The sequence below is a fragment of the Notamacropus eugenii genome, chromosome 5 (genome assembly GCF_028372415.1).
Source record: "Notamacropus eugenii isolate mMacEug1 chromosome 5, mMacEug1.pri_v2, whole genome shotgun sequence".
In the NCBI taxonomy this organism is placed as follows: Eukaryota; Metazoa; Chordata; class Mammalia; order Diprotodontia; family Macropodidae; genus Notamacropus; species Notamacropus eugenii.
In genome coordinates, this window is record NC_092876.1 from 231,782,622 (window position 1) to 231,806,416 (window position 23,795).

Here is a 23,795-nt window from a genome sequence, read left to right on the forward strand (position 1 = left end):
TCATACCTGTTTGCTATTAGAAAAAGTCTTAGGGTTGCCTGATGGAGGTCAACTTTAGGGTTCCTTTGCTAAGAGATCTTATTTCTATCTCAATTGCTTTTTATTGTTTTGTGACAATATTCTTTGTGATCTTATGTCCTTTTCTACATGTTTTAAAAATGAGTCCATGGTCTACCTTAATATGGCCATTGGTTCCCATGCTTCTCTCTGCTTGGCAAAGAGATCGAGCATCTAGCATCTTTTGGCCTCTTCATTGTGGCGATAATTTTGTAATTTGGAAATTGCTGTGATTTCAACTCACAGTATAGTAAGATGAAATCTCCAGAGAACCCCATCTTCTCTATATCAGACAGCATGTCCAATTGAATGTCTTAGGGAGATATGATTGGTTCCAATCCTGGCTCTGCAATTAATTTGTGGCATAATCTTAGGTGGTCACTTTAGCTTAGTTTAAGAGATAGACTGTATGATCTAAGTCTAGTTCAAGGCAGTCTGAACAAAGAACTATTGACACTCAGAAGTCAGAGGTGGCACTGGAACTCCAAAAGCATTTAAAACACATAGCATGGTGGCATAATGTTAACACAAAGTGGTGCCCACTTTACATAGGTATGCTTCACCCCTAGGCTAGGGGAGTGCTAAGGAACCATACCTACCCAAAGTGATCCCTGACTGCTTTGTTTTAAGCTGATATTGTGTAACCATTCTGTGTGTGTTTTTAATTTGAACCTCGTTTTGTTTAAGGAAAAAGGAGTAAAGCTTCGTGTTATGATCCTGGGAAAAAGGCTTATAGACTTCACATTTTAATTTAGAACTCTTTCTGGGATTCATAAGAACAATACATTTTTAATTACTTCAGACACTTTCTCACTTTACAAAGTCTGAAATGATTAAAAAATGTATAAATTTCAGTCTCTCTGACTCTGCCTAGCTTGGACCTCTTACCTTCCTCTACCCTCCTTCCTCTACCCTCCTTCCTCTCTCCCTCAATCCTCCTGACAAAAGAACTATGACTTCCTACTTGAAAGATGCTGTTGCTCTTCCCTGAAAAACCTTCCTTTGCTGATACAGAATGTTACTTTGTAAAGCATTAAGATGTCCAGAATCTACAAAAACCTGAAAAGATCTTTGTACCTGGGGTGTTTCCAGTTGCTGTCAGATTATAAGGAAACTCTGTTCTGGAAATTTGTATAATTTCTCTCAATAATAATTTTGTGAATTCTGTTGCATGGATTCTCTAAGGAATATTGAAACTTAGAGTTTCTTCTCAATCATCCAGTCCTCTTATTTATCCGTGTGTTACCTGCATTTTGGGCCTTCAAGGTCAGCCAAGAACTAAGGGCTTTTGGCGTCTTTGCTTTACAGAGCTTTTCAGCTTTTGTCTAGCTGAATTTAGCTCTTCCAAACAACAGTCTTGTGCCTATGTACTTGAGCAAAATTTCCATCTCAACCTGAGGCTCTAATTTGGGATTGCACAAGTGACTTTAGGAAGGTGAGAAATCAGAAAGAATACAAACAAACCTTTCTGGTTTGACTCTAATTGAAAAGAATCTTGGATTTCGAACTTCTGAATATCTTACGCAAACTGACAGAATATTGCTAATACCAAACGTAATATTCACTGTCACTCTCTGTTAATCATGCTTACAGTGTCAGAACTTCAGTAATGTCCTTGCAGATGAGGCTGAGCTGAGCCACAGCTTAAGAGCCCACCCTCGAACCTTCCTGGCAAACAAAGCCGGCCTGAGCCAGACAGCAGCCCTGATGCCTTTACCCTTTCCATAGGGATTCATGGCATGAAGGGCAAAACAGTCAGATTGAAGTGATTTTCCTTGCTTGGATTGCTTCCAAGGACAACTGGGGTCTCAAGACCAGGCCTTGCTACCTCATATTACCTTTTCCTCCTGTCCTCCTGATGTGGTTTGGGATTGCTAGGAACCCCAAATATCAGGGTATGAGGTGGGGTCCACCTGGAATGAATTTGCAGTCAAACCATCTTCCAATCAAGGGACAGTTTATTGTAACACTAATAGGAGGGGGCAGGGTTCCTAGTGAACCTGCAAGTTATACAAAAAGATCAGAGAAAGGATCTAGAAGGGATTAAGGAGTGGTAAGAAGTCTGGGGTGGACCAGGTAGTGAAAGGAATAGCAAGTAAGCTAATTAGCTGGTCTTGGTTGGCTAGTTGCCTTGGGCAGAGGTGCCAATGCTCTGGACTGCTGAATGTATAGGAGAATCTAAGGACTGGGTTGATTTCAAAGACATAATCTTTTTCTTTTAGGGGGCCAGGTCCCACCATCTACCACTCCCATAGGTATAAAAACCTTTATCATGGGTCTCTGGGTTGGGGAACCCATTATGCTCTGCACTCATGGGATAACAACCCCCAGGGTGGCAGATTTGCTATCTCAATTAAAAACATTTTATTCCTCAGTTCCTGACTTTGGTTTATATCAGGACTTGACATTAAACAAAATAAGAATTCAGGGGATGGGGGAGGAGGGAAGCAGGAAAGAAATTAAATACCAATTGCCTTTTTTTAAAAAAAACAAAGTTGTTTTCTGTGGCCACACATAACACGTTCTTTCAGGGTAGATGGTGTTGTTTTAATAGTACTTGTAAATTGTAAGATACTGAATTACTTTGATGACATTTGTTAAAAACTTCATGATGAAAGCAAAATTCTCTGTAGTATATTTTCTCCTCCTCCTTAGGTTAGATAGAGGCTTTAATAAGTGCACTGAATTAATTATCGTTCTGAGGAAACCTAGGTCCTCTGAATGCCAGGGTTCAGATGTTGGCAAGTTTTATCAGCCTTTTTCCTTCAGCTCAACACAGATGGTATTTAGTGATAGTGAAAGTCCTTGAGATGAGGGGACTTGGTTCTTACATAGCTGCAGAGGGTGGAAATTTCAACTGTCCCAAGGACTGTCCTTATACTTCATCTTCATTCAGTTTTTAAGAAGTAGCTTGAGGCAAAAGGGTCTGGAGGAGGAATTGGTATAGCTCCCTGAGCTCTATACTTCCCACAAGGAGGGGTCTTAGCTCATCTTTCTTGTATTTACTGGGCATTCTCAAGAATCAATTGTGTATGGGAAGCCTACTGCTTCCAGTCTAACCAAGACACTACAGTACAGCTACTGGAAGCCAAGAATGATCACAATAGTAAATAATTACAAATAATAATAACAATAAGAGATTATAATAGCAGGCATTTGTATGGCACCTTAAAGTTTGCAAAGTGCTCTAAATATGATATATTAAATGATCTCCACAACAACCTTGTGAAGTAAGTGCTATTATTATCCACTTTACTGATGAGGATACTGAATCAGAGAGGGATCTAGTGCCTGGCCCAGGGTCCCACAGCTAAGTAAGTGCCTGAAGTGGCCTTCCTGACTCCAAGGCCAGGACTCTACAGATTTTACCACCTAATTGCCTGCCCAAGAGAAATTCTTTATTCTAGACCTACTTTCAAAATTGCATCCCTCAGTATTTGAATATTGTGCCATTGGCATTGTAGGATTGTAGACCTTAAGCTGGAAGTGACTTTGGAAGTTGAATTGACAATTTTATAAGTGAGAAAACATCAAAGAGATAAACTGATTTGCCTTAGGTCACAGTGGCAGCGCTAAGTTTAAGGGTGCTGGGGATCCCAAAATGGTGACATGTTGGGTCCTGCCCGAATGAATTCAACTCAAGCCTTCTTTTAGCCAAAGAAAAACAGAGTTTATTAAGAATCCACCATATTGGCTAGTCTCTTAAGGAATGAGCGTTTGTGATGCTTGCATCAACACGCAGAACAGATAGAACCTGAGCTAGACTGAATCTGAGGATTTTTATGGAGGCAAAATGGACCTTATATACAGAAAGATTGTGGGAGGGATCTAGGGTTGACCAAGTAGTCTGACTAGAGGAGGGATTTAGGGAGGGTCTTGATGGGAGTGGCTAGTAGCTGAGGTGAGTAGAGGTCAGACACCAGGAACCAAGAAAGTAGCATTTTGATGGGATCAAGGGTGGGAAGTGGCTGGAAGCAATCTGGAGGTAACAGACAATGGAGGGCTAGGCTAGTTTAAGGGGAACAGATGTGGTCATGAAAAGCCAAGTCCCGTGGGAAGATTCAAGGAGAGTTTAAGGTGGGGTTTTCTCTGGCCTATGGACAAATGGGACTCAAATACAGGCTTGGGCCTGTACCTAGGATTTGAATCCAGGCTGCTGCCTCTATGTGTGCCACTTGATTTGAACCAGTCCTATTTTTAATTGATGTAAGGAACTCCCTGGGTGGAAACCCTCTCTGTCAATGGAGAGTAGTAACTGCTCTGCATCTTCTGTCTTTGGGAATTGTCAGGGCCAATGAGAGGGTAAGTGATTTGCCCAGGGTCACATAGCCTCATATGTGTCAGAGTCAGAACTTAACCCAGGCCTATGTGACTTCAAGTCTGGCTCTCTAACCACTGAGCTACTCTGACATTTCACTTACCACAAAATAAAAACTACATCCCATGGAATATGCTATTTCCTGTCATTAAAATGCATTTCTAAGATATAATATGAAAATGTATTTTTCATTTTGCACCTTTACACACATACACAATATGTAGGCTTTTGTCAGTCCTGTGTACTCCTGTCTCAAATACATCATTCAGTCAGTCAGCAAGCCTTCATTTAGTACATACTCTTATGCTAGGCACTGTGCTATGTCTGGTAGCAGTTTATTCTAATTGCATTTAAAGTAGCCAGGAGGAAATAGCATGTGGCACAGTCCCTGGCACATAGTGGGCTCTTAAATGTTTATTGATGAATGAATAAAAAGTATCAAGTGTGCTGGTCTTGCAAATCCAATCTTATCACAGCCACATTATATATTTTAAGAGCTGTTTATTTAATCAGCATTTTCCATGAACTGGGGGAGAAGCTCAGTTTGGAGGTGAATTTGGTGAGACCCAGAGAAGTTAGATAACTTATAAAAATCACCCAGCAAATGAGTGGAAAAGTCTAAATTAAACCTTGCAGCTCAGGGAATTTCTTTATCAAGCAGAGTCCCTGGTGCCTCTTCAATAGAAGAGTTGCTGACAGCTGGTTTTTCCCTGTCATTGCACTGAACTGTGTGACTCCTGTAGTCAAGGAAAATGTAGGCAGTTGGTGATAACAACAACAAAAATCTATTGATGATCTAAATAAAAACCAAATCTCTTAAAGCAAGAGAGGAAGGCAGGGGGTGGAAAATGCTGACTATGATTTAGTGTCCAGGCCATTGTCCTTCCCAGTGAACCCATCCTGAAGTGGAGAGGGGAGAGTAAGTGGGATGAGATTAGTGGAAGACTTGGTGGGTACTTATCTTTCCTAGAGGAAGGGAGCTAAAGGACAACTGAACTTCTTTCTCCTTGTCTCCTAATTCTGAGACTTAGTGCTCATCAAATGCATTAACTCACAACCTTTTCAATTGGAAATTAGCTGAATTGAATTGTAGAGGAGTCTTGTTATCTCTTTGGAGAGCAGAATGAGTGTCTCTCTCACTTCGAAAAGGAAAAGGGTATCTGGGTTTTGATGATGCAGGTTTTGCCTTATCTGGGTCACAGAGCCAACCAATATTTGGGAGATTACTTGGCCTAACAAAAAAGAACTAGGTTTCTGATAGCTTCCAAATGCATTTGTGCACTAGTTGTTCATTAAGTGCCTACCGTTGGCAATGCACTATGCTAGAAGGCTGTCCTTCCCTCTCCCTTTAAGGACATAACAGATTAATGAGGGAGAGAAAGCATATACTTTGAATATAATAAATGCATGAGAGAGATGTGGCAAACTCCCTCCCCCCCATTCCCCCTCGCCTGAGGGACCTCATTCTTACACAGGATTCCTACTATGCTCTCCAACCATTTAGTCCTGTGGAGGGGGGGTGGGGAGGAGAAATAGGTTTTCTTTGAACTCTCTTGCTCATTACCTCTACCCCAGCATCCAAGAAAATCTCTCTAGCAATGCTCATGGATTGTGCGTGTGGCCTCCCCCAAAAGAATTGACAGGGTACTTTTAAGAAAGGGAATCACTCTACAAAGTAGTAGATATTGGGTATAGCATAGTTATTTCCTTTATCATAAAAAGGATGCTTACAGAATGAAAGACTCCTAAACACATATGAACAAATTCTTAATTTGTTATTATTATTAATAATAAAATATTAATTATAATCGTTAATTCTTAATAATCCACCACTTCTATTATACTGTCTGAGGAGATCAAGTGGGACCTGTGGGGGTGCTGAACCTTGGAGCTCTACTGTCTGAACACTCACTCATACAAAGTCCCAATCCTCTGGCCAGCCAGGAATTAGGTTTTCTTATTCTTTTCATCTGTGTCCTCCTCTTGAAAGTAGCCATCTTCTCCTCAAGAAGAGCCTAGTTGGAGGAAGCACCTCCAACTGGGAGAGCAGTCCTGACCCAAGCCCTCTGGGCTTCTTGAATTCATGAGGCTGGAAATGTCTCAAGGTGACTGTTCAGCGACCTGTGCTCAGGAAAAGAAACTGAAAGCAGAAGAGGCACCCAGGAACTTGAGGTCCCATGTTGACCATCATTGCCATGTGCTAGCCGGGGTCTACAATGGGGCTGCTGGGAAGGAAAGGGTAGAAGGAGCAAAATCACCTCTTTCCCCTTTCTGGAACTCCAAGGGACACCTGACTAGATGTGATCCAAAAGAACAGGCAAATGAGAGACAGAGACAGAGAAAGACAGAGAGACATAGACAGAAACAGAGGCAAACAGACAGAGATAGAGAGACAGAGACACAGAGAGAAAGAAACAGAGAGACACACACAGAGAGAAACAGAGACAGAGAGACCAGGAGACAGAGAGAAAGAGAAAGAGGGAGGGAGGGAGGAAGGGAGAGAGGAAGACAGGAGGGAGGAGAGAGGGAGAGAGAGAGAGAGAGAGAGAGAGAGAGAGAGAGAGAGAGAGAGAGAGAGAGAGAGCGAGCACTTTTGGGCAGATCTTAAGCTATACTGAGGGAGTGGCTCCTCCTGGCATTTTTACTAATTATCTTCAGTGTAGCCATTAGTAGTGGGACCCTTGAGGACCAGTAGGAGCCAATAGGTCATGAATGTCCTTTAGCAAGAGGCCAGAGCACATGCTTATCTCCATGCACACTCTGTGGAATGGCTCCCCTGGTACAATGGTATAAACTGCTATGAAATCAGATTATCCCTTTGAGTGAAGAGATGGATAATGGCTACATCAGTCTGGGATCTTTGGTAAATAGATAGCTTTGGGAATTACAGCCTTAATTTTATGATTCTTTCCAAAGTAACACTTGACTTTCAGCCTAGAAAAACCATTGCTTTGTTTTCCAGTCGGCAATCTGGATATGGTCTGTTCTCCCACATCAAGAAAGGCAGCATGGTATAATGTTAGATTTGGGAGTCAGGAAGATAAGGCTGACACTAACTCTAAGATCAAGTCACTGATATCTCTGAGTCTCATTTTCCCCATCTGCAAAATGGGTATAATAATAGTGTATATCTTGCAGGATTGTTGTAAAGATTAAGCAAGTCCATGTGTGTACATTATTTACAAGCCTTAAAGCGCTGTGTTAGTTAGTATTAGTATTTCTTGCTCTGCTTATGAAGCTAATTTTCTGTAAAGGAGTCATTAGCTCAGCTCAGCCTGGCTTCTACTCAACAGGCGTTCAGATATTTTATGGATTACTGGAGAGGAGAAGCAAATCTCCTCATTTTTCCTTTCCATTAACCTGTATGTTACAGTGAAAAAGTAGAGAGACCTGGAAATCTAGAGGTCTAGCATTTGGGCCTGACTTTCCTGTGTGATTTAAGAGAAATGACTTCACCTTTCTGGGCTTTTGTTTGCTTGTGTATAAAGTGAGTGAATGGGACTGGATGATCTCTAAGTTTCCTTTAATGTACTGAAAATAAGCATTTCTTTCTATTTCCACAGCAAACTCATGCCTATGCATGAAAACCTTCTTCATTTGAGATAATTAATAGTCTTAATATGTTAGATCCAGAAAAGTCCCTGCACTCATAACAGAGACTGTGATTTATATGGCATTTATTTTATGCCACCTTCTGGATTTATTATTTATGTACAGAATTTAGCTCCTCTACTAATCCATTGGGCAGTTAGGTGGTGCCATAATGCACAGAGTGTCAGGCCTGCAGTCAGGAAGAGCTAACGAGTTCAGTTCAAATCAGGGTTCAGACACTTGCTAGCTGTGCAACCCTGGGCAAGTCACTTAGCCTTGTTTGCCTCAGTTTCCTCATCTATTAAATGAGGTAGAAAAGGAAATGGTAAACTACTCCAGCATCTTTGCCAAGAAAATGCCAAATGGAGTATGACAGTTGAAATGATTGAACAACAAGTAATCCATCAGTCAGCAAGCGTTTAAATTAAAAAAAATTTAACATTAAAAAAAATTTCAGTTCTGAATTCTAGCCCTCTTCCTAGCCCCTCTCCACCCATTGAGAAACTAAGCAACAGAATCCCCATTAGACATTCAATAATCATATAGTCAGAGCCAACTGTGGGTGCCAGGCACTGTACTGAGGGATACAGAAGGTAGTGAAAGAGTCCCTGCCCTCAAGGAGCTTATATCCTATCAAAGTGAGACAACATGTACACATTTCAATATACTTAGATTCAGTACAAAAGAAATACTAAATAACCTTGTGGGGGCAGAGGACCGTGAGGAAAGGAACTAGTAGTCAGGAGGACCAGGAAAGACTGAGTCTTAAAGGGAGCTAGTAACTCCAAAAGGTGGAAGTGTAATGCCAGTGTGATATCCATAGAAGCTACTATGAATATGCATACATATTTCCAAGGTATATTCGCAAAATATAATAATCTTCCTCGAAGGCAAAACCAAAATATTTATTTAGAACATTACTATTAGGGAGGTAAGATTTAGCAAGCTACTCATCACCAGTCCAGACAATGCCACCATCTTAAGCACTCTCTGTCACGCCTCCACACAAACAAGTTTCCCTAGACAAAATTCCTTCCTTCACTGCTCACACTTCTCTCTCCCCAACATTCTATTTCAGTTAGCATTCTGTTGCACAAGCTCCTCCCACAATGGCTCCATGTGACTCAGGATGTATCACAACTGTGAGCTGGACCAGAGCTCAAAGGAGGTCACATAGGTTTATTAATGGACAGGGAAGATCTTCCTATTCCATTAACATTACAGGAAGAGAGGAATCATTTCAGGGAGCCAGTCATTACAAAGATGTGAAAGGGTTAATGGTATAATGTAATGTGTAAAGAATGATAAATAAGCCAGCATGGGTAGACCAGTGAATGGCTGGATGGGAGTAATATGTAGGAAGGGGCCAGGTTTTAAAGCATTTTAAATAGGAAACAGAGAAGTTTATATTTGATCCTAGTGGTAACTAAAGAGCTTTTGAAGTTTATAGAGTAGGAAGGTTGAATGGTTAGACCATGGTCAGGAAAATCACTTTGGTGCTTTGATGATTACTATCCTGAAAGCAGGAATTGTATCTGTGATCAGGATTATGATCTTAGAATTCAAGCTGAAAAAGATCTTTGAGGTCAACTAGTCCCACTATCTCACTTTATAAATTAGAAAACCAAGAGGTGAGTAATTTGTCCACAGTCGTGCTGGTAGTAGACTGAAGATGTGGAATTTGAACCCAGTGTCTTCTAAATAGAAACCCAGGATTCTTTCCACTGTTTCACACTTGTAAACCCAGCACCAAACAAAGTGCATTGCACACAGCAGGTGCTTAATACATATTTGTCAGTGGGTGGGTGGGTGATTAAAATCTGTCTGTTCTTTGTTTTTATCCATGTCTGCTACACCACCCTTGAGTTCTAAGTGCAGTAAGGTATTGCCTGATTCCACGTATTGTTTTGGGAGGTCACTCTTTTTTGTTCAGAATGAAGGAACAAAGGTCAATCTGATGTCTTCTGACGCCATTGCCAAGGTGCCAGTTTTACTTCACTTGGAGAAAAGGAGAAAGCTGAGCAAAGGAGAATGATTTTTTTTCCTTTTCTTCCTATGTGAATTATTTCTGGCTTTTCAGGTTAGATTGATAGAAAATCTGATTGAGAAAAGGAATGACCTTCGGAGGAGATGCATTCTCTTCACAGACTTCTTAAAATCTTCTCACATATAAGAGTCACATAAATAGAAAATTGCTCTAGGAAAGTGTCTTGAGAGGAGAGCAAAAAAAAAAAAAAAGGCAGGCTTGTTTAGGAAGGATGTTTTTCTGAGGCAAGGTGGTGCAGTGAAAGAAATACTGGAGTCCAATTAGATCCTACCTCTAACATTAGCAGTTTCACCTTAAATAAGGAACTTAATCTCTCTGTGCCCCAGTTTCTTCATCTATAAAATGGGGATAATGCCACCTGTCATCTCCACCTCACAAGGTGGTTTTGAGGAGCAAGAGAAATGAACTCAGGTAGCGTCCCTTCTACCAAAGGATTTTGAGCAGCTTAGAGGAGGCATGTTGGATGGCATGGAAATCTTGCTTGTTTGGAATTCACTGACTAAAGAGAGACTATGTTTTGAAGAAACTGTCACCTTTTCCTGGTCCTGGCAGAGAAGTCTCGGTAGAGAAGAAATGTACTTAGGGTGGGGGTGAGCATAGAGTCTTTTCTAGATCCTGTGGTTGAATGAATGAATGACAGAAAGAATTAATGAAAAAAAGCATTTATTAATATACTTCATTATAACTCAGGCACTGTGCTAAGCACTGGGGATATAAATACAAAGGTGAGATAGTCCTTGCCCCTCAAGGGGCACGCAAGGGAAGACAACACACATAGTAAAGTGATGGTTAAGAGCTGGGGTTAAGAAGAGGGATCCTAGGTCTGGAGATGGAGCTAAGTTTCTTCTAGGCACGGCCCCCAGAGGTCTGGTTTGCAGGGCCATGTGGCAGTAGCAGTGTGAAAGCTGGTCAATTATGGTCTCCTGGTGCGTTGCATGTAATCGGAACTCAAAGATATAGCTGGTAAGTTTAATTAGACATCAGTTTAGAATATCCATTGTTCGGCATCATGGGTTAATGAACAAGCATTTAGTCTGCCTCTTGTGCCAGGCACAAGGCAAGGTACTGGAGATATGAAGACAAAACTTCTCTCAAAAGGCTTATTTTCTCTTGGAGAAACCAAATGCATGTATAAATGTAACCTCTAGCAAGCCTTGCACCAGATTTAGTTTGTGGTATGCTGGAGGCAGATTCAGAGATGCTCTGGAGTCAGTTCTGACCAGCTGGTAGCAATAACCAATTGTTAAAATGTCAGAATGAGTATTTACACATCAAAACTGAGCAGACAAATCAGGGCTTAAGTGATTGATTTTGATAATCTAGATTTAAAAAAGGGATGGAGGAAATATTAATACAGATTGAATTTAAAAATGTCTTGTGTACTTTTTTTCCCCAGAGAGCTAGTTGTTAACACATTTACTAGCACACCCCCAGGCAGCTTGAAAAGGTCCAGGTTTATAGTAATTAATTTTGTTCTTGGGAGTATACTTTTGAAACATATAAATGCTTTCTGATTATGCTCCTGGTTAGAGGGGGTCCCAGTTCTGCCCAAAGAAAGTTCACTCTCTGCTATGTGGCTCCCAGAGCTGTCCAGCACTCTTATGCCATGAGCAAAGAAAAGGTCATAAAGAGATAGAAGGGACAAGGTTAACTCTATGTGTTTATGAGAAAGATCAGTCAGATGAAATCTTTAACAGGAAAAAATTGTTGTCCTGTGCCTTGCTGCTTGCCCTACTAGTTTTTTGCCTGTCACAGTTTCTCTTGTAGGTGTGAATTTGAGGAGAAATTGCTGTTACCGCTATTGATGCCCCATGCTGTCATCCTCCTTCCTGTCTTAAAAGATCTTTTGAAACTCTCACTATGATGAAAATCCTAACCTTCAATCCTGATAAACTATTAGTTTCTTCTCTTCCTAAATTGGGAAAAAAAACCATTCCCAGGGTCTTTTGTGACTTAGGCTCTTCTTTAAGGCAACCAGTTTAAGCCTTACCAGAAGGACTATTACACACACACACACACACACACACACACACACACAAACACACACACACACACACACACACATATATACAGAATAAATAAAAATGAATATAAGACAGTTTAGCGATGGAGGGCACTGCCAGTTGGGACTGGGGAGGGAAGGTCATGAAAAGCTTTCTGTAGAAGGCTGTGCTTGTTCATGGGATCTTAGGTTCAGTGTTGGAACAGACCTTGGAAGACTCAGTTCTCCTGAATTTTATAGAGGGGGAAACTCTGGGAAACATAAAGATGTTAAGTCCCCAAGATTATACAGGTAGTAACAGAGCTGCGGATTGCACCTAAATACTGACCCTAAATCCAGCATCCACCCCATCCGTACCAGGCTGCTTTCCTACAGTCAATGGATTGACATGTTTTTTACTTTTGAATTGGCAGTTTTGCTGTGTAGACAAAGCCAATAACACTCATCTGCAGGGACTATGCAGGGTCTGAATCATTATCATTTACAAATTCTCCTATTCTGCAGATCATATTCAAATGATTTTTGTGTAATTCCATGAACTTTGTTGTGAGGTTGTTGCTCAGTGGTTCTTTCTGCTAGGTGAGAGCTATATTTCAGAAAGAAAAGAATTTGTCCAGTTGACAATTCTCAATCTACTAAACAAGCTGACCTCAGATATTACCTGTAGCCAAATAAGAGTTTTGCCCATCTCTCTTTTCTAGTGCTGTAAGATTATAGGTTTAGAGTGCTAAGGGGCACTGAAGGTCACTGCAGTCATCTCCTGCATTATATCACCATAGTACAGGTTCCCATCACCACATGATTGGATTCTTGTAATAATGTCCTAATAAGTTTTCTTGGCTCCACTCTCCTCCTCCACCTTTATCTAATCTCCAGTCTTAGTCCTGTTGATAAATAGGATGTGGAGGGTACCTCTTTGTGTAGGGGGACTTTCCTGAGGATACCCCCACCTTTTTTAGAAGTTTCTCCAGGGCTACGTTAGACCCAGCTTCTACTGGTTCAGGAGAACCATTGTTAAATTTTCTGTGAGAGTATCTACACCTTAGAAATAGACAGAACACTACAAATCAGATATTGATTTGTTGGCTTGTTGATTGTCTACACTCTAAGTGATGGAGAAAATATTAATAATGCAAATAAAACTTAAAAGTGTGTCATGTATACATTTTTATATTTCAAAGACCTGGTTAGTAAACATTTACTAGCACATCTCTCTCCCTCTTGGCTCTCTCTCTCTCTCTCTCTCTCCAACTCTCCTTTACATTTGTTTTCTTATGTAGACATTGTGTGTCTCTAGCAGAATAGAAGCTTCTTGGGGGCAGAGATCACTTTATATTCCAAAACCTTTCATAGTGTCTGGCACTTAGTATGTAATAAATGACTGTTGAATTGAGTTGAACATGAAGCACTTGTATTGGATGCTAAGCTGTGTTCTTGCCAGAATATATGATGGGGCACATACTTAGAATAGCAACAAAATGTGATGAAATAACTGATGACAGCAGATACTTTATACATCTGCATTTCTCTTCATCTTTCCCCCTTCCCCCTCCTTCACCTTGATAGTTAACCATTCTTTGGAAGAAATTCCTCATATACATCATCATAATCATTATAGCACTTTTTGTGGTAGCAAAAAATTGTAAACAAAGTAGATGTCCATCCATTGGGGGTGACCAAACAAATTATGATATGGAAACCTAATGGGATATGACTTTGTTATAAGAAATGATGAATGTCATGAATACAGAGAAAGACTTATATGGACTGATACAAAGTGAAGCAAGCAGAACTAGGAGAATAATGTACATAGTAATTGCTAGAATATAGACAGAAACAACAACCACCACCACAAACAAACAACTGAAACTGAATGGTGTGAAATTATACTGACCAAATTTGGCCTCAAAGAAGAGGTAGAGAAAAGTGTTCTCTCCCATCCTGGCTTCTTTACAAAGGTGGGGAACCATGGGCATGAAAATGGCATATAACGTCTGACTCTTTTGATATTCTGGTTGTTTAAAAAATTCTGCCAATTTTTTTTTTCTAGGGAGGATATACTAAGAAATGCAACTGGTTATATTGTGAGCATCTTGAGGGCAGGTATTTTTTGCCTCTTTTTGTATCCCCAGTACTTAGCACAGGGCCTGGCACATAGTAGGTACTTAATGAAGGTTTCTTGATTTGGTTTAAAAGTAAAGATGTCAAAAAGAATTTTTACGTTTTTTAAAAAAGTGTTATACTTTAGGGGTTGAAGATTGAGTAAGTGTAATAAGTATAACCTGTATTTAGCCACAGGTTTTGTGGCAAAGATCATTAACTGGAAAGGAACCAAGTCTAATTGGAGAACAAAGAAAAAGGTCCCAGAGCTGCCATATATAGGATCACTGCTAGGGAAACAGTAGGGTTCTCAAGGGATGAGGCGAGATGTCCCTGGAGACCAAGGAAAGTAACCTCTCATTCCATCTCATAGGTGGATGATCATTCAGGATGCCCTCTTGTAACCCTAGGTAAATCCAAGTCTATAAGTAACAATAATTATCACATAAGGCTTACAAAGAAGCAGTGATGTATATTTCCCGGTGCTAGACCATATGTCTCAGGAGACCTCCATTTTAGTCCTGGCTCTATCTCTGCATAGCTATTTGTCCTTGGACAAAATATTCTTCCTCTTTGGGCTTCAGTTTCTTCTTCTGTCTAATGGAAGATCTCAACTAAGTGAGGTCTGAGGCTTCTTCCAGCTTTAATATTCTGTGAATCTACAAACTCTACTTAAAAAATTACAGGATTTGAGTGTGCATAAAACCAGAATATGAGCTATATTGGGCCCTCTCCATTTTCCATGAATGGCAGCTCTGTTTTCCAAAAATCTTGTTTGCCTGTGTTGTAGTGAAGGACACCAGCCAAGGACTGTGCTGTACACCTTTCCTCAGAAGCTCTGACCCATGCAGTCTGAGTCTCTTTTCAAAAGCTGGCAGGTCAATGGTATTAATTGTACAGTGCATGTCTCTCGCTAGCAACAGGAGCAGAAAGAATCAGAGCTCTGTGCTTTCACCAGAGCAGCGTTGTATGCCTCCAGCTACTACTTCCAGCAGGTGCCAACATTTTCTTTTTGGCCTGGAAGAAGAATGTCACACTCCAGGCAGCCCTAGGTCATCCTCAAATAGGTGAGGGAAATGTTTCACTTCAAACAAAAGTACCCAAAGTACTTCCCTGTTCTCCCTCCTTCCCACTCCCTTTTGCCCAACACTTAATCTTTTCCAAGACAGCCTGAATACAAAGAGTCTTTGCAGTTGTCTCAGGAAGCTCATAAGCTCTTCCTCATAAGGTTTAGTGTTCACTGAGCAATGACAGATGGACAGCTAGGTGGCACAGTGGATAGAGTGCTGGTCCTGGAGTCAGGAAGACTCAAATCTGGCCTCTGACCTTGCTAGCTGTGTGTCCCTGGGCAAGTTATTGACCCTGTTTGCCTCAGTTTCCTCAGATGTCAAATAAGTTAGAAAAGGAAATGGCAAACTACTCCAGGATTTTTGCCAAGAAAACCCCAAATAGAGTCACAGAGAACTGAATGTGACTGAAATGACTCAACAACAGGAAATGACAGAGAACTGCGAATGACAGGTTTGGTGGTATTCTGCCTCTGTAATTTTAGACCCAATCACATCAGCTGATACTGCTGAAAAGGGAAAGAGTGAGGTCAAGTAGACATTGACAGGAAGAATCAACATTTGAGGAAACTGAATCTTTTATACTGATTCTATCATGGGTCATAGATCAGAAACAGTATGACATAATAGAGACCATGCAATACTGGGAACCAGAACAACCTGGATTCAGATTGTCCCTCTGACACTTAATAATTATGTGACTAAAGCTCTCTGAGTCTCAGTTTCCTTTTCTTTAAAATGGGAATGATAATTCTTGTAACATCTACCTCATAGGGCTGCTGTGGGGCTCCAATGAGATAATGTATATAATAAAATGCTTTGCAAACCTTTAAAGCGTTGCACAAATGTCAGCTATTATTTTTATCCTCATGAGAAGCAATATGGTACAAAGGAAAAAATACTGGACTTAGAAGAAGATCCAGGTTTTAGTCTTGGCTCTGACCCCTACCAGGTGGTTGACTCTGGAGAAGCGGCTTCGATGTGTTTCAGTTTCCGCATCTGTTAATTGGCAGTAATTTTACTTTCATTCCTTATCTTGCACAGTTATGAGATGCAAGAGAGAATGTTATTTAAAGGATCTTTAAACTGCAAATTTTAATTACTAATGTTAGAGAGATCTCTGGGAAACAGGATAGAAATTAAGTATTTCAGCCCCACTTTTCACAGATGAGGGAGCTAAGTCCCATGACTTGCTCAAGGTCATAGAACTCATGAAAACGTCAGCATTAGCTGTTGGCATTGTCTGATCCAGGGTTCTTATTGGACAATTCAGTTACACTGGAAGCTTGGTGAAAGATGACAATCTTCCTTAAGATAAATTTTTTTTATTATAGTTATCATTATAATTAATAGCAGTAGTAATATTTGGTCTGGACCTGCTATTTCATTGATAGAGGAAAACCTGGAGTTTGGTGTGGAAATGGTGTCCACCAATGCAGATGGGCAGTTTATCTCTAGAGTCTTAGAGGGTTGCCTTGGCATTGAGAGTTTAAGTGACTAGACTATAGTGATAATCCTAATAGCTAACATTTATGTAGTGCTTACTATATGCCAGTCACTGTACTTAGGCCCTTTACAGCTATTACCTTATTTGATCCTCACATCAACCCTGGGAGGTAGGTACTGCTATTATATCCATTTTTTAAACAAGGAAACTGAGGCAAACCTGCCCAGGGTTACCCAGCTCGTAAGTGTTGGAGGCTGACCTTGAACTCGAGTCTTCTTGACTCCAGGCCCAGCCTTCTGTCCACTGAATCATGCAACCTCTCTCTGTTCAGTATTTTCTGAATAGTTAGATGTATAAGGACACACACATTTAAAAAAGCAACTACATGGATGTTCTGTGATGACCTTAAGACAGCCAGGTGGTCACATGTTTTGTCTTTCTTTTTTTAAGTGAAGGAACACACCGAGGGGTGGAACAGTCAGTCATCTTTAAATAGAAAAGAATATGTTTCCTCTTACTTTAGGAATTCTAATTCAGCGAAGCCAAGGTAGCAGAGAGGAGGCTGATTGACAGAAGACCTCTTATGACATTGAAGGGGGCGTGGCCTCCTGCCTAGTGAAGGTTAATGTCTCACGTCCTGCTTTTGTCTGATAGGTCATTGCTTGCGAACAGCAGTACGACTACTCTTACGATGCTCGATGTGACGTCTGGTCCCTGGGGATCACGGCTATAGAGCTGGGGGATGGAGACCCACCCTTGTTTGACATGCATCCTGTGAAAACCCTCTTTAAGATTCCAAGGTACGGCACTAGATGGCTCTCTTGATTCATTAGTTTGTTGTTTGGGGGAAAAAAGAGTCTAGTTAGAAGGGTGATAAATATTTCATAAACAATTTGCCACTGAATCCTAAGAAAGCATCAGTGGAAAAATTATTTTTTTTTAAGAAAAGAAAAATGGTCTTGTAAGAGAACCCACAAGGAATAATAACACCTTGTTGAAACAATTGCTTTCAGTCGTTTCCTGATTTTCTTGGATGTTGATCTTCTCAGCTCCTCACAGAAGACCACAGATATAAATCTGGATAAAGGCATTTGTCTTTGTGTCTTTTATTTTTTTTTGATCACATAATCATGCATTTCAGTATTATTCAATTTGTATGCTATCTGAACATTTGAATAATTGAATGTCATTGGAGAAAGTATGGCAAAGTGTGTGTGTGTGAGTGTGTGTGTGATGGATGTTCCATCTTTTACTGAGTGAGTCTACCAGAAATGTTGTAGAGGGGCTTCTCACTCAGGTATGAATTGGATGAGATGGCTTTTGAGATCAGATGGTTCTCCAAGTTTAGCATTCTGTGAGCTTGCGATAACCTTCAGTGGTGATAGAACTTACCTTTATGACGTTTCAGTGAGAGCAGCATCCACGGAGAAGAGTCATCTGTGGAGTGTGTTTAATGTAAATATATTTTATACTGTCTTTATTTAAAAGAGTGTTTTGTACATAAGCCTGGATTCTATAGCAAGTTAGATGTTTATTTTATTGTCTATATCTGTTTTTTCTTCTGAATGGGACCTGCTTCTGGGCAGCTCTAGGGTTTTTAGTTACTGGAAAGAATGGGTAAGAGAACAATAAAAAGCTGCTATCTGAAGACCCTGTTCTGGGCTGGTTGCTGATTGACATATATTTATGTCTTCCACATTTCATTTACAAAAGAAGCCTGGGGGCTGGCTGATAGCAGTTTAAAGTCTTTAACAATACAAGTGTTTGACCTTTCCCTATCTGCACAATCACTTAGTTATCACAGGCTTTCAAAATTTCTCTTGATTGCAATTTGCATTTCTGATTAGGTCCATTTATATGCAGATGAGGCTCCCTTGCCTTCTGCGTCATAATGTTATCTACGTCTTCTGCTTTCACTCAACCCAGATGGGAACAGCTACCACTCTCTAGAAATGCTGGTTATGACATTTAAAGGAGTGAAGGAAACTTGAGGTTATCTAATGGAATGGCAGGTCCCTAAAGCAGCTAAGTGAAGGCCTGGTTTTTTTAGTGGGGTTCAGAGGCATGAGAAGAGATGTGTAGATCAACCTGTTTATCTTTTGGAAATGACCACAATGTTCGTATAGAGGCAGCGTAACTTCCCATGGTTCCCCAGTGGAATATAAATTCCTTGAGGTTAGAGACTGTTTCCTTTTTGTCTTAACATCCTTACCACCCAGCGCAGTGCCTGGCACACATAGCAGCCCGTTAAATAGCTTCTTAAATCAATCAATCAACCAATCAATCAATCAATGATTCATTCCTTGACTAATTTAACTAAGTAAATGACTAATTCAATAGATGTTTATTAAACCTCTTCTGTGTGTAATGCATTCCTATAAGCAGAGCTCCCTTAGACCCTCCCATTGTGTAATAAACAAGCCAAGTTCCTGTCCTCAGGGTGTTTACCACTTAGCCGAGACCGTAAGGAATCTCCATTCTAAAGGCTTTAAATTTCACTAGCTAGCGTTTCTTAACAACTACCTTTTGATGTAAATGGTTTTAAAAAGGCGTTAAAAAGTGTACTGAAAGGCATCTGTGAATATTATTGCACGGTAAACACTAGTTGTATGACTGTTGGAAAGTAATTTAACCTCTTAGTGTTCCAGGCAAAGTTCTAAGACTGTAAGTTACAGAATAGCTGATGAGCTGCATGAGTAGAAAGAGTTTACTCACTGGGGGACTCCTTATACCATTGAAATCATAAGTCTAGACACCTCAACCCCCAAATGTACATGGAGGGCTATGACATAAACATTTTTGTTGTTTGGTTGTTTTCAGTTGTATCTGACTCTTTGTGGCCCCATCTGGGGTTTTCTTGGCCGAGATTTCTTTGCCATTTCCTTCTCTAGCTTATTTTTATAGATGAGGAAACTGAAGCAAACAGGGTTAAGTGAGTTGCCCAAGGTCACACAATGATGAAGTGAATAAGACTAGATCTGAACTCAGAAAGATGAATCTTCACGCCAGGAACTCTATCCATTTCACCACCTAGATGCTATGATACAAGCATAAGTAAAAAGTAAATTAGAGTGGGATTTACTAATTTACTTTATAACAAGCATAGATAGAAATGACTAATAACTGCTCTAGTGGATAGAGGGCTGTTCTGATGTTAGAGAGATCTGGATTTAAGACCTATTTGACACATACTGGTTGTGTGTCCAGGCGAAAACCACTTAATTCTCATGCTTTGGGTCATTCTTTAAGGCTTAAGTCAGAAGAGTTGTGGTTCTGTATTGGCAGAGGCAATGTCCTATAATAATGCAGACGCAGATTTAGACCTCACCCAACCAACCCAAAAACAACAAAGACACAAGAGGAGTACAAATTGCTACAAAACTAAATGATGGAGAAATCATTTTACCTTGGGACTACTTGAGGAAGGGATATCTCATGGAAAAGATGGCATCTGAGCCTTATCTTGAAGGGTGCCAGGGGGAGAGAGGATGTTGTTTGATATACAAGGTGAGGAAGGGAAATGTTATATGTACAGCCTGGATGAACTAAATATTTTTGACTTCAACAAGAGAAATAGACACTAGTGGTTGTGTTATTCAGACTAACTAGTAAAAGACTTCCTCCTGGAGACTGAGTTCTCCCTCCACAACACTTCTCTGTTTACACTCTTCCTTGTATGCTGGCTTACTTTCTCTTCCTTGCAGTTTCCTCATTCTCACTTCCCTCTTCTATGTCATCCAGAAAGATATCAACGGTTCTAGGGATAGAGAGTAGCTTGGTAAGTCCTGCAAAGGAGTAGCTAGATGGATACCAGAGTCCTAGACCTGGAGTCAGGAAGACCTGGGTTCAAATGTGACCTCAGATATATACTCATGGATAATCTTGGGCCAGTTTCCTCATCTGTAAAATGAGGATGATGATAGTACCTATCACAGATTTGTTATGAAAATAAAATGAGACAATATTTGTTAAAGTATTTCACCTATCTTAATGCTTATTATTATTATAGCTGAAGTATGTTTTGGAGGAGGCAGGAAATTTGATCTCACTTCTCTAGTCTTAAATTACAATTTCATTTACAAAATCAGAATTAGAAGAGACCTAAGAGGTCATCTGATCTAAACTGTACCTGACCATGAATCTATAAAATGCCTAATAGGTAGTCAACTAGCTTTTCCTTGATGACCTCCAAAGAGAGGTCCTCACAAAGCCAACTGTTTCACTTTTGGACAGCTCTAATCATGGAGGATTTTTCCCTTACATCTAATAGATTATGGGTCCATTGATTTCTTAATGTATCAGTCCTGGCATCCCTTGAGCTCAGCCCAATACCATTCCCATTTTCTATTAAGGAGTCCAGTCAATAAACACTAATTAAGCACCTTTTACATGCCAGATGCTGCTCCAAGTCTTGGACATATCTTTTAAGCTGATAGAACTATTTTTCACAAAATTACATCGCTAGTCAATGACAGAACTGAAATTGGAAACCAAGTCTCCCTTAGTATAACCTTTGACTTTTTACCTCTATTTAGTTCTAACACAGATGCTGGCCAGGTCAATCAATCAACTGATCAGTCAGCATTTATTGAGTACCTGCTATATTCCTAGAAATCTGTAACATACAAGTAATTGTTAGCTCTAGACTTTAACGGAACCACTTTGTATTTGGGAAAATAATATAAGTAGAAACATAATAACTGGGTTCTTATGGTCCATTTCTAGTCTAGATCCCACTACTAAAGAAATGCCTACAAGCCCTAGTCAGGAAAGGCAAGCAAGTGAACAACAAATCCTAACATTCTGTTGTGGATTTCCCTTAGGGCAGTTGCCTAAGTTGCTTTTCTTTTCTTAAAACCAGGAAAAGTGTGCTGTGATCATTGACACAAGACCACAGCCCCAGCTGAGCAAAAACTCCCCCTGGCTCAGGCTAGTTGATACTGTACTGAGTGGTCTCGTGCTGAGGACATTAGCTTGGTGGACAACGTATATTCTGTTTTTCAGTTCAAATAAAAGTTTCATTGTTTAGTCTCAATATCCTCATGTTGCTCTCAGTGACGGACTCAGACCTTTATTTGGCACTAGTCATGCCTAAGCTAGAGCCTGAAGTATGTGTTCCACTATAGGCTGGTCATTTTTTTCCTGGTACTAGGGCTAGGGGCCAGTAGATAAAATCAACATTTGACTCACTGTTGCTTGTAAGGATGAGCGAAGTAGTTCTTCATTAGTTGGTCTTTTAAGTCTATTTGCCCTATTTTGCGTAAATATGTGTGCATATGATGTTGATTTTTATGGTTAAAATTCTCTTCCATTCCCTAGGAAGGCTTTTTAGTGGAAAACAGAGAGAAAGGTCTACCATGATGCTTGGCCATCCTGTTCTATGGCAAAATAAAGCCCCAAACACCTTCTATATATGTACCATTAACTCCCGCTTATCTACATAAATGGAGAAATCTAAATAGATAATCTTCAAACCATTTGTATTTGATTTTAGATGTATATTTCCCATTCTGTTTAAGTATGGCCTTGTTTACTATTCAGTAAATAAGCTACAAATCAAATATGGAGCTTGACTGTGATGACTTGATTTGCAAGAAGCTTCTGTCTAACTTTTGGTTAATACATTCTGAGCTTGGAGTAGGCAAGTTGAGCATAGTGGCAGCCTCAAGGCCTTTCTCAAATCTTCCTGAATCAGGTGGTGAAATGTAATGTATGGATTTCAGAGAACCCTTTCCTCATGTATAAATGAAAGGGTTGGTTGGAATAGATGTTCTTGAAGGTCTGCCCTAGTTCTTCTGTTTTCTATGATTTTCCACAGTGATGCTGGTTGAGTATACAATGAGAACCCCAGATATCAAAAAGCAAGTAATTAAGGAGAGTGCTTGCTAAAGGGACTGTCAGTGAGCTGGAGACAAAACTGGCCTGACTGAAGACCATCATGCCTGTTTGGAGTTCCTGCTCTCTTTTCTCCTGGTGTCTGGGTTTCTGTGTGCTTCCCTTCGTCTTTCTCCCACCCCTCTATTTATTGTGATATGACCTCTTCAGACATAAAACCTATCCTTTGGCTTAGCAAAAGAGTCAGGATTTGACATTGTTTGTTCCAAAGATTCCTGTAGGATTTTCAATAGTAGTAGATGCTGCTATTTGTCCTCAACTGTTTAGAGAACAATGAAGAGAAAAAGAGAAAAAGGAAATGCAACCAGCCCAAGCCTACGATCTGTCTAAATACTCTGTTACAACAGTATATCTCTCCTGCCACTTGTAAGGTACTAAATAGCCAGCTGTCCATGTTTGGCCTCTCTACACTGGAGATCCCTTTGAACTTTTACAAGTTCTGGAAAATGGCCTGAACTGGGCATACTTTTCACTTAAAAGAAAATGAGTCTCTCAGACTCCCTGTTTCAAGAGCCAATAGAGAGAAAAGAAGTACAATTATTTTGGTCTCTTGGCAACCGAGGCATATCCCCCTTCTTTACAGGTCTTTGGCTAATGATTCTCTTCCTCCTCTTCTGATTTTGCACCTCTAAAAATAGAGTAAAATAAACCAGTGGCTGCTTATTATGGGTTCACCTGTTATATAAGCAAAGTGAGTGTGGTATTATTAGCATCAATCTGAGTCCAGGCACCAGCGTCAGTTACCCAATGTATCTCAGTACACATTGATCAGTTTCACTTCATTCATTCCTCATGGAGAGAAGCAGATAATTTCCAAGGATTGCAATAGAAATATTTTTGGTTGAAGGTGAATTTAGTTGTTTGTTCATTCACTCATTTGTTCATTCAACAACTATTTATTCAGTGCTTACTGAGTAACTGGCATTATGTTGGGAGTTGTGAGAAATACAAAGATAATTCAGAGTTCACATACTATAAAATTCACAATCTAGCAGAGATTACTATGTCATATATAGACATTAAATCACCTTAAAACAGAATAGATTATAGCACAATCATTGTCCTAATCACCTGGGCTTGTAACCTTGAAGTTGTCTTTGACCTTTCCCTCTCTCTCATCCCCTGTGTCCAGTTGCCAAGTTCTGACTTTTCTACATCCATCTGACCTTTCCTCTTCACTCTCATGGAAACTCTCCTAGTTAGATCTCATCTTTTCTTACCTAGACTAATGTAATAGTTTCCTAAATGGTCTTCATGCCTCTCTAGTGTGT

General features: G+C 40.1%; 1 protein-coding gene across 1 annotated transcript in view; it reads left to right on the plus strand.

Annotated features, from left to right (window-relative positions):
• The window catches only part of MYO3B (myosin IIIB), a 630,862-nt gene that overhangs the window by 57,012 nt on the left and 550,055 nt on the right, over window positions 1-23,795 (plus strand). The window contains exon 7 of the mRNA XM_072615711.1: window positions 17,284-17,429. Within this exon, the coding sequence (XP_072471812.1) occupies window positions 17,284-17,429 (146 nt within the window). The remainder of the gene's footprint in view (window positions 1-17,283; window positions 17,430-23,795) is intronic.